This window comes from Rhopalosiphum padi, chromosome 3 (genome assembly GCF_020882245.1).
Source record: "Rhopalosiphum padi isolate XX-2018 chromosome 3, ASM2088224v1, whole genome shotgun sequence".
NCBI lineage: Eukaryota > Metazoa > Arthropoda > Insecta > Hemiptera > Aphididae > Rhopalosiphum > Rhopalosiphum padi.
In genome coordinates this window covers 59,002,128-59,015,155 of record NC_083599.1, presented here as the reverse complement: position 1 = coordinate 59,015,155, position 13,028 = coordinate 59,002,128, and the positions used below count along the sequence as shown (strand labels likewise).

Sequence of the window (13,028 nt, the reverse complement as noted above, 5' to 3'; positions counted from 1 at the left end):
AGTTATAAAATATATTATTATTATAGTACCATTATGAGAGACGGCGGCTGAGATTTTTTATACATCACGCGTGTATATGATAATATAATAATAATAATATAAAAATTTACTATAAATATCCGCAGACAATTCATGTATGTAAATACCGTAAAATCGTCTACATTGGTGTATAATTAATACGTGCAGAAACTCGCTTCTTCGCAAACGTCAAAACGAGTGGGATTAAATAATTAAATAAAATCAACTATCAAGTACCTATATAGTTTTTATCACGTCCGTTATTGACGACAATGGTGCGCCAGAAATTTTGTATGATAATATAATTTATCGGTCTATATATATTTATGTAAAATATTATACACTCGTGACCTTCCATGGAAGCGGTGAATTCGTAACTACGTGATATCACGGCTGTACGGGTGATATAACATTTAATAGTCACAATAATAGTAACAATATAATGTCTTTAACAGCGGTGTATGTGTGCATATATAACACGAATTATTGATGTATATATTATAACGACGAGCTTTCTTCGCGCGGGTCATTGGAACGGGGCACGCAATCGGACGAGTGGGTAAGCACACAAAAATTAATTAAGTCTCATCGAGTCGTGTGTACAATAGGTAGTTATAACACGGCGTAGTAGTATACATTGCGAGAGACACGAACGCAGAGGCACCTGCGGCACAACAATAGTTTAAACGCGCAAAACGATAATAATACTAATACTAATAGCAATAGTAATGATAATAATAATATAAAAGCGCCCGCTACGAATTACTCGTCGTCAAATGAAAATAAATAGTGATTAACTTTTCTGGGCGTGGGAGTGGGGTGCGTGCAGCAGGGAGCGACGGGGTCAGGTATATACACAGTGCAGTGTATATATATATATATATATATATATTACACGAGTGGCGACGAGTGGCAGTAGCTTTTTATTAGCTTTTCCGAGTGTAGAAATGGGATATGTTATTATTGAAACACAGCACCGCGTGCCAGGCGCGAGTAAATCACACGTTCGTATGTATATATATTATTTATACATAGATATATACATACATACCCGTAGCAGGGTGGTGCCGCCGTCACGAATAGTGAAAAATGTGTAATAGTGTTATAACTCTCGTTATAACCACGAAACCGTGGCGCGTATTGTTTCTCGTACAGTTGGTGTAGGTATACCTCACCCACACACCAGTAACATTAACAATAATAATAATAATAATAATAATAATAATGATAACGACAATAATATCGATACGTATAGAATATTATATCGGAGGCGGTGTCTATCTTGATATTTACTATAACAAACCACGGGATATTATATTTATATACATGTAGGACGCATTATAAGTGTGCGATACGCTATATAGTAGTGTATATACAGTCAAGTCAATATAAAAATAAAACATTACCGTTATTAGTGTTATTATTTTTTAATGATATTGGCCCGCGCAATATGTATTACGTATATATTATTATATACGCGCTGTATATACGAGACGTGGTCGTGGTAATAAACGAGTTTTCATTAAATATTTTATTTTCAACGCGAGGAAAAACGTGCCAGAGGTTCGTTTATTAAATTGCACTCGTATATTACATACGTATAATAGGCACGGACAAATATATAGTCAACCCTTAATCGAGTATATATATATATATACTATATAGGTAGGTAGAATACAGACTCGAGAGCGACTAATTGGTTTGGCGTGTGTAGGCGTATTTTATGCACACGAATATGCAGATTGCGGTTGTGCAGTGAGTGGCGCAGGGTAAACGGATTATAGGACTTTTTCATGGTGATTATTTTTATTATCCATCATATACTGAAATAAATAATTCCGATACAACTGTGACGAGTTAGATTTTGAGGATGTTATTATAACAATCAATACAGCTAATATGATATCAAAAACGCCTGATGTAATATATATATATTATCTAAGTTTATCATTCACTTATAAATATAGATTGTGTCTAGAACAAAATAGATAAAATTATGTCAAAAGAGTTATTATTGTAATTTAAATAAAATTATCATTCACAATATGTTCATAAAAGTAATAATTTAAAGTAAGTAAATATTTTTATTCTTTTGACACGAGTAAAATATACTATAGCCGCTAATGTCACCAATCAAATGCACCGTGGATTATGAAAACCTTTTGGTATTCACTCGATAATTTTAAGCTATATTAAACGTCAAAAACTATACACGTTAAGCCCATAATGGTACCGGAAACTTTCAAAGTTTAATAATAAACTGTATACAATAAACTACGATCGTACTGAAATTGTTTTGGCATTAACTAATCTTTTCTTGTAAATAATAATATCTGGTAGGAAACACTGAAATTAAATTCGACAAGTTTTGTTTTTTATGTCAATTCAATAACGTTTACCTACTAACGACGCGTTAAGAGCACTCACGCAGTTATATTATGCCTCGTAATTTGTTTAATTTCGATATAAATTAATAAATATAGGTATATATTATTCACATTCGCAGAAAACAGACACGCCTAGAACGAAGAGAAAAAAGAAACGCTAGTAACGTTTAACAGGTACCTAGATGGATATGCTATGGTGAAGGCGGCTTTTCACGGCGACAATTGATGACAAACGATCACGCGTTTCACAATAATTTGCGTTACAATGGATTTGGGAACTAAAGAAAGACGAAAAAACTCAGAGATGGCAGCGGCGTTTAAAGAGATTTCGTCATCGATATTATATTATTATTTTTATTATTTTTTTTTTAACGAAACGTTTGCGAGGTTCCAGGAACACGCGGTTTTTATCCATCATAAATATTCTATTTTTGTGTTATTTACGATACGAATTACGGAAAACGGGAGGAGGCGATTAAATTAGCATTACAATTTAATATTCAATGTACGTATACGACGACGACTATGATGGACGGACGGAGAGAAAATGCGCTCGGAGTGTAATACATTATAATATTATTATTATCAAGCGACTGCCATCGTTTCCGAGGCGGCGGCGCGTCTCCTCCCTATCGATAAATGTCATTTTACATCATCAGCCTCGCGGCAGCGTGTAGGAACGGTTTCGCGAAATCGTCGTCTCCCTTTTCCTTCCCCCCGTGCACACTGTCACCGCGTCTCATTCTTTCGTTCTTCCTTTCTTCCTTCCTTCCTTTATTTTCCCTTTCCCCCGCGTGTATAATATATACATATATACGTATAATTTTCGAGTCCATTAAGCAAAACGAGGCTCATGCAAATTCGACGCCATCCATCCCTCCCCCCACCCACCTCCTCAAAGACCACCACTGTCTTGCATAAACCACTCGTGTACCCTAAACGCGCGCGCGCAAAAGCTGTTTATTATTGTTGTACGCCATCATCATACTCCCTGAGTGTTATTTTGTATTATTATTATTATTTACTTTCGTAATAGGTATACAGAGTGATGCCAAGTTAGCGCGTCAATACTATTTCATTTTTCGTCTGACTCGTTGTTATAGATTGTTATTTTACCGACAATAATAATTATTAACCGCGGAAATAGCATAGTATTCATGTGCAAATAACGTTAATTTTAGCGGGTTCGAGAAAAAACCAAATATCCTAACTACGGATATCTAAGATTCTAACCGTTATTATCATATGTCAATCTAGATATTACATTTAATTACTTGGAATACTTTTTTTACTAAAGCAGTTAAATGTAGATAAGTTTGTAATGTTTGTATATTAATGTTTGTAAGCAAGTATATTAAACAAGACAGAAAAGAAAAACGCAAAATTGCATAAACTGCTAAAAAAACATTATAAAATATAATATATATTTTGCCTGTGATATGATTTTTAGAATGTGAAGTATCTGCAGTAGAGACTATAGATTGGTAAAAAAAAGGTCCGAGTTGAGATAATAATTTTACAATATATTATACGATATACGAATAGCTCTAAGTATCCGGAGAAGCGTGAATTATACATTATACATATTTTTTTTATCGAAAAGGCATGCCGACAAACGAGGTCGATGGGGCACGTTGCAGATATGTCGTGTGCGCAGTTTTCTCACTATTATAATATTATTTATTTATTATTATTATTCGAATAATAGACACGTCGTGTAGGTACGTTTGTAAAATACGCGTATTGTCGTCGGAACACTGCAATAGCAGTGCGGGGCGACGCGCATTGTCGTGTTGTGGTGCGATCGGCGACTATCGGTGTAACGTTTTTCGATATTATAATACATAACAATATAACCTTATAGCAGGTAATACGCACACTTATATACTATCTGATCCCAACGATTCTATTAAGAGTTCTAAAATCTAATGAAATATATCAAAGTGTCGTGGGCAAGAAAACAAGGGCAAAAATTATTATCCAAAATAAATTTTGGTTTTTGGTATCTAAAAAACTGTCATTTTTTAATATTTCACAAATTTTAAGATTAAAATAAAGCACTTACCACAGAAGATGTTACCTAATAATAACAATAACAGATAGGTACACTACACGCGCGTATCGATCTCCGTCACATATTATTATTGTAATGCGAGTACCATCATTGTTCTCGTAAAATAAAACATGTGTATTACTCGTTAATCAATGTGTGTTTTTTATACATATATATAAAAGAAATTATATATCGATCCCTACCTATAAATAATATATCTATATCGACACACGCACACACGTATATATTATATATACATATGATAAATTATTGAGAAGTTACGTAGAAATAAAACGAATAAATATAGCAATGGGGAGCCAGTTTTTTTTTCATTTTCCATTTCAATTACACATAATTGGATTGGCCGATGGCATTGTGAGCATAAATACACAGAGTACCTATTTTATGTTATATACTTATAAAGGCATCCATAACTACTATTTGATAAATTAATTAATTGCATACCAAATACGTTTTAGAAATATCATGAATCATTTAGAAATAAAATTGAACGAAAACAAAGATCTAACTAAACGCTAATTTATGTGACGAATCGTTGAAACACTCAGCATAAATTAATGCATCTACGAAGTATACGATTGACATTCATTCGTTATCCTCAGCAACGATAAAAAATATTATTTATTACTTGTTTAATGTGGACGAATACAAACATTTTAATAATTGTTTTCTATAAGACGGGTTATAATATACGCTTTAATGATATAAGCCTTAAAACGTAATATTTAAGTAATATTTTTATTCTTCGTCAACAGCAGCAGCACCTAATGAAATGACCGATTCGCAAGAGCCTATAAGCACGCAATAATTTATTTATTTTTCAACCCAGTATAATTGTACATCACTTCAATCACGTTGATATTATATACATACTATTTTATATTTTTACTATTACTACTAATAATACCAATCAGAAAACGCAGATATAGGAAAGTTTATTCTTGTGTTTCGCGAAAACTATACTATATACACGATTTTTTATGATCATTGCGCATCAAGAGAGAACTATAAGTTAAAGGTGTGACAAACGATTGAAGAACGCGTTGTACCATTTGTATAAACGTAAGTACTACTATATGAGTAGGTACTCAGGCTTTAAATGATATTGTTAGGCGAGTCGTCGATGGTTAGTTATTTTTAGCCCAATATTTGCCCGATGATCCAAAGGTGGTCGACAGACACTTAAAAAATGAAGTTTAATTAAAATGTAACACACGCCGTCGCCGGTCCCGCGATAGCCATGCCATCGTTTATATATACTATATTTATATATATATAAAATATATTTGTACAGCTATATCGCGGTGATAGGACGACGGCAGCAGAGAACGTATAAGTATTTATATGAATACGAAATTATTTCACGCGGCATTAAGTTATAGGTATATAATATTAATAATATCATTATCGTTAATTAATTACCATTAACACAGTAGATACCGCCAAGGTAAAAGTGGCGAAAGTGAGGACTATTGCAATAAAAGAAATGTAAAAATACGTTTATCAAAGGTTAGGAATTTTCTTCCGAATACATATCCGGCCGTTTATTCCTATAGGTATGTATATTATCATACTGTTTGATCGTCTTTGGTGATCTTTCCGAGGATTTAGGTAAAATACTGGCGCGGCCGCCGCGTCGCGTCGTGTATACATCGCGAGAAATGTAATCGATTTCCGACGTCGTAGACGAAATCCGTGCGTGACCGGTATACGTACAGACGCGTTTTTCTGTCGTCTCCGTTGTTAAACAAACCATAGGTACGCGCCGCGCGGTAGGCCAACCTGTCGGTCGGCAGACACTAGTATTAGTAGTAATAGTAATAATAGTAATAGTTGTAGTAAAATATAAAAAATATATTATATATACCGATATAAAATATACACAAGTATAATAATAATAATATTACACAAGTATAATAATAATATTACAGTGCTGCCGCCGAGTAGTACGATATACTTATATGTTATAGGTATAATGTCTTTCGGCGGCGGTGGCAGCGCGTAATATTATTATTATTTTTTTTTTTTTTAAAGACCGTTTTTTCCTCCTTTTCCTTTTTCCGGTGTGCGCGCGTTTTAATTCCAATAAGCGTCCTAGAACAGGAAAAAAAAACTCCCACGATTCTTTTATGAATGAAACGACGACGCGCGCGAGGAAACAACGCACTACGATCGATATATATGTATATATTAAAATATATACATATATCTATACACATAACGATTTATACCCATAGTTATTATAATATAAAATGTATATTATCGGAAAAAAATTAAACGTCTTTCTCCCCACCACTACGTATTCCAAGAAAGCAATGTGAGAATCGGTTTTCCATCGGTGAGCCGTTTTACTCGGTTTCACGACGCGCAATGCACACGCGCGTTACAGGTACACTATATATTATAGGTACCAACCTATTATAATAGTGCTGCTGCTGGTGGCGTCGACGTTTCATGAATGAAAATCGTCAAGTCATCATCACGCTAAACATTTATAGTTTATACGTATACAATATACCTATGTGTAACGAACACACACGTATATCTTTTTTTCGTTCTATTGTTGAGAACAGTCTTGGGCAAAAAAAAAATTTGTCGTTTATTTTGTTTTACGGAAACACCGGAAACGTGGAAAATTATCCCGCTCAATAAAATACACTTGCGCACACACACGTCCAAAAACGAAATAACGCTATTTGCATCAATGCATTTCGATTTTTAAACACTTATTCTTGGTTCTTTCAATGAAATCGTGCCCATAAACTGTTAAAATAATACATACACATCAATACATATACACACACACACACACACACACACAAACATTAATACACACAACCATGTGAAAACAAAACACAATGTCGGTGGATCGAATTTTACGTGTATTATTATATAAAACTGGTATTAAAATTTAAAAAATATCGCGGTGGGAATTCTTCTGTCGCTACTATTTATATGTACTATTGTTGTCTCCGGTCGTCGCCGAAATTGATTGATTTATGAATATTATTATAATTCCACAAATTCCCGGGTCTGCTCTTGGTGGACATGTAAATTTATGTCACAGTTGCCCCGTCCGTAACAATCGAATCGATTTTTTTCTCTTTATACACATACGCAATCATTATAATACTATTATACAATTTTATCAGTTCAGTCGGTTTGTTCAGCTGTGCGCATGTATAATATAATATAATAATAATAATATGTAAGAGGGTCTCGGGGCGTATTACAGGTACATATAGTATAATAAAATACATATCAAATGCTTACATATTACATATTATATTATTATGACTATTATTATGTGGGTACACGGTACACTAAACCAGAAACACAACCGAGCAAAACAAAAACTGAGATAAATCGTAAGCCAATTAACTAAATAATATACATAGTACATTTGTAAATATTATACGGAGGCTGCGTATATATGTATGTGGCGCATTTCTGACGCCTTGCGTATAAGCTCTGTATTAAACAACGGATGAGATGTGAGTGCGGTAAGGTTAGTACCTAACAGAAACGAAGACGTGTTATAAATGTTCGAACGTATATGATGTGCAGCAGTAGCAATATATATGATATACCATATATAATACAAAGTCAGTGTATATATAGTTTGTAATAAAGACCGATAGCTATCCCTCTCCTGCTGCAGGTCCATCGTATATATATATATGTATGTGTGTGTGCGTGTATACGAATATACACATATAGTGACCGGTCGCGCGTTATCCATAAAAGTCCGCAAAAAAACGAGCCCGGTGGGAAAACTCGCCCCCCGTCATATATATGCTCTACGGAGGAGACAGGCGGAGAGCGAAATAGAGAGAAAAAGAGCTAAGGATCCGCAGCAGTAGCAGCCCCGTAGACCATATACTAACTTCATGTGCCGGAACACAGTGAAATCAGAATAATATACACGGAGTACGCACACATTGGCAAACCCGTACAGACTTCCCCGGATGAGTGTGGGAGTGGGTGGTGTGAGCGCGCGTGCGGGCAGCGAACGGAATAAAGTCATCGTCGCTGCGACGGAAGTACTGCCTGCACCACACATGCCCTTGGGACGAATAACACAAATAGGACCTATACACACTATATGCTCTCTTATACGCGGGTGTAATAGCAGTAACAACAGGGCAGTAGTGGTAGTTGTAGTAGTTTTCATGGATTTACTCAACGAGTCCGAGTCGTAATTTTCGTCTGTCCTATCCCCACCGCACTACACTTGCACGCAAACACACACACACATATATATATTATAGATATAACACTGCAAGAACAGCGAATTTATATATATATATATACATATGTATGTCTGTGTATTTGTGTTATGTTATGAGATTTGTACGAGTATATGGCGTGTTGTGGTCACCACGAATTTTATTATTATAACTCCAAACCTCGCTCCGGTTTATTATTATGTGTCATCGCGCTGGACGCATCAGAAAGATTGTAAATAACACATAAAACAAAAACCGAAAACGGTTTTTCATATATACACACCCTGCCGTATAATAAAAATGCATATGTTCGGGATGAGTGTGTGAAGCAATAGTGTCTTTTATATTCAAAACTATTTCCCGTGTACAATAATATTATATTGTGTGCGTATATTCCAAATTTTGTTCAGAAGTATTAAATTATACTAATAATAAAATGTTTATAGTAATTATTTATTTTTAAATTTTTGATTACATACCAAAAAAATTAACTTCGTTTTAAACACCGGTTTCGTTCAAAAGTTTTGAACAATCAATTTCCACCGGAATTGCTTAATAAAGTCTTAAATAAAATAATAATTTTGTATTTAAAAGTGAGTTATTTTAACAACGGCATAACTTTTGGAATATTTTATTGTTTTCAAATTTAATGTAACTAAATTATAATTAATTAACGAGGCAGTATAATTGTACAAGGTAAAATATAATGTAAAACAAAAAACTTTCTAACGTCGTTTTTGAGATACACAATTCATTAATATTATTTATATATATAAGTACTTATTTAAGTTAAAATAAAGTTATTCCGTCAGATTGAAGTTCAAATTATCTGTGAATACTAAATGTGTGGAATTTATCATGAATTAATAAAGTTTTACAAGATAGCAAATTAATTAATTTGTAAATTTTAAATAATTTTACCGAAGTGAATAACAATAGTCTATAGTTAAACATGGTATAGTAATATTACCTGCACATAATAAATTATTATACCTAATCAGTATTTAATTAGTTTATAATAATTATAATTTCGTTGTATGAAAAAATATTGAAAAAATCATTTTTTATCTATAAGCATTTATTATTTATTTAATTTAATCTCATATTGATAAAAATATGCAACATTGTTTGAAAATTAAAGTTTTTAAATATTAACTAAAAATATCAGTTAGATGTTTTAAAAGTACGGATAATTGAAATTTTACATTTATCTAAAATATGTCATTCAAACGATATCAAATTCTATATAATGTAGATAAACCTAAGCAATACAAAGCCAATATTACCAACGGTAATTTAATTGTATTGCCAGCAACTATTGTAAACACCAGTTTTGATTAAAAGATTAAAATAATACACGCTAATAACATTGTTTGAGGAGATAGTACGTTTTATTATTTTGTCAAGTTTTATAAGAAAGCTATAGTAAAGTCAATTTTGTATGATGTCTCACACTCATACAATAAAATAAAATATTATCAATGATGATTAGTTCGACCGTGCGATATTAAAAATATACTGTAACATCCGAATTTTTATACGGTATAATATAAATATATTAAGTTTTTATAATAGAAAAATAAATAAAACTATGTATAACCACAATCAATCTGTGACATTCAATGAAAGTTCCAAAACGACCAAAATAATACAAGAGATATCAAGTTATAATAACATAATAGCAATATCTAGGTACTTTTACGATCGTAATCATATCGCGCCGTTTGTCGATATTTCCTACAGTTTTTTCTAAAAATAAATTTTATAGATCGTCGAATTATCGCAGCGACGACGATTACGAGGAAACTTATTTACAGTATATAGATAATTACTACTTGAAATAATCATAAAAGTGATCGACGCGTACCAAAGTTTGGCGCGCATGCTAGACAAGAAAAACCTGTACGTGGTGGTGTGTGTGCGTGTGCCCCTAACGATTGCCTTTACGCACCCTGTCAACAGTGGAGTAGCCCCCCTCAAAGGCGACTTAAACACAATCTTACAATATTGGAAATATTATTCCGATTAACGAGTAAAAAAATTATATTTCTAAGTACATACCGTCATCAAATCGACGCGTGGACGTGGAGACGTGGTGCCCGTTGACAACGACAGCCGCACCCGGTTCTCCGAGAGAGACACCGCTGATGCACTCTTCCTCTGACCCATCCTCGAGGACCTTGACCGGTCTGGATTGCTTTCGGCGGGACATGCGGACGTCGGTGATGGAGCTCTTCTGCGGATACGACAATGAGCGACGCGATGACGGTCGGCGCGGATTTACGTTAATCGTGTGTATTGCGATTATGACGGTTATTGATAATTACGCGGAAATACGTGTCTTCTGTTTCGGTGGCGGTGGTGCAACTGCTACTTAGCTTAGTAAAACGCGGACTTTGTAAAACCGAAAACGATGAAAAAAAGGCAAAAAGCAAAAATTCTGCTGTTACTTTCCGCGAACACTACGAACCGAATGCGGCGGCATCATCGGACTCGTCGCCGCCGCGGAAACCCATCTCGTCGGGGTAGGGCTGCACCTACACCGCCGGGTGCCGGTCAACTCTCGTCGATATTGCTAGTGGTGCCGTTATAGTTCGTTACGCGGAAAAGAAAAATTATTATAACGATAAAAAAACACTGTGAAATATTATTTAAATGTCAATGGCTTGAAAAAAAAAATGTAAGACGCGTAAACACGTTAAAATCACCTGCTACTCGAACGACAAACGACGAAATCACAATATATCTGCGGTGGTCCGTTGTAGCAAAACGATAATGATGAAAATTATAATAATAAAATTAATTATAACAATAATAATAATTAAAAGTAATGTACGTAAAAATATAAAAAAAAAAAAAAATAGTAATGTACCACTGTTATATTACGTTGTTTAAAAATAAAAACGAAATTGCACGCGCGCGCGAGACGAACACGACGACTCGTTCGGCAGCGGAGTGGCGAGTGAAACGACGAAACGGTTTGCCGGGACGCCCGTGTACGCGGCGCGTCGTCGTTGTGGTGTGTGTGCGTTCGCGACTCGGGCCGCCGCCGTCGGGCGCGAGAGAACGTGTGCTGCGCGTGCGCCGGACAACACGGTGGGGGTGACGCACGGACGAGCTGTAGTGCGGGCGGCGCGTGGTGGAGACGGGTGCAAGGCGAGAGAGAGATGGATCGCGGCCGACCGACCGGTAAGCACGCCCGAACGAGACTGACGGACGGGGGACGGCGCGGCGGCCGTGGCGGTGGCGGTGGCGACGCGCGCGCCTTTTCCTCGCCGCCACGGTGCCGGCCGAGCTCTCCGTGGCGGTGGAGCGCCGGGTTAGTGGGGGTCGTGGCCGGCCGGTGGGCGTGCTCGTCGTCCCGTCCAATGGATGACGAACCCCGCCGCCGCCGCCGCAGCCACCGACGACGACGACGCGGCGACGGTGGCCGCCGTGGCGACGGTACCGCCACCGCGCCGCCGCGGAAAATGAAAGAAAATATTAATTTCCGGACGCCGCGTGCCGCCGCTGCCACCTCTATGATTATATAAAGATCGTCGTCGATTTTATACTCGCGCGCGCGGCTCCCGCGACGAATTAATATAATTGCCATTCGAATATAATATCTACAGTACAGTAATTAAAATAAAATATTATTATTGTAAGACTGTGTATACTTGTTATTTCCATTGCTCTCGCAGAAGATGTGTAATGTATATTATACCTATACGAAGGTATATAACGCATACAATTTTTTTTATTTTCATTGTTTCAGTGCGCGTGTACATTATTATACACTATGCAATGGTCTAAAAAAAGTAAATAGTTGTGGCATTTCGATTAACCAAGCTTATTGCAGTAGGTATACATTACGCTTTGCATTTTGATTGATTATAATATATATAATATACCTTCTCGATTTGCAACAACGTATTTACTTCCACCGCATCATTAGGTATTTAAAAATTAAACCACTGAGATGAACATACGTATGTATTTATTATATACGCGATAACTGCTACCATATAAATCAAATTCCCTGCAAATTTGTATTAAACACCTCCTACATATGATATAGATTCATGTATACCTACATACGAAACATTACCTGCAAGCCTATAATAAAACCGTGTTTTTGAAACTTTATATAACCATATCACACATAAATATGGCTCAATCACACGAAAATCGAAAAACTGTAGGTACGTTCATTGTAATGAAAAATCTATAGGTACATATAGAATTCTATCAATATAATATATACTTACATATATAGCTAGTTCTTTATAATATTTTTTTATATATTGTAATTTATTCTAAGTGCCTATATATAATATG

General features: G+C 35.4%; 1 protein-coding gene across 2 annotated transcripts in view; it reads right to left on the bottom strand.

The window, feature by feature from the left end:
- LOC132923773 (sal-like protein 3) overlaps window positions 1-11,921 on the bottom strand; it is a 78,011-nt gene extending 66,090 nt beyond the window's left edge. For both annotated transcript variants that reach the window (XM_060987733.1, XM_060987734.1), the window contains exon 1: window positions 10,770-11,921. In XM_060987733.1, the coding sequence (XP_060843716.1) occupies window positions 10,770-10,920 (151 nt within the window). In that variant the 5' untranslated portion in view covers window positions 10,921-11,921. The remainder of the gene's footprint in view (window positions 1-10,769) is intronic.
- Between the last annotated feature and the right edge of the window lie 1,107 nt (window positions 11,922-13,028).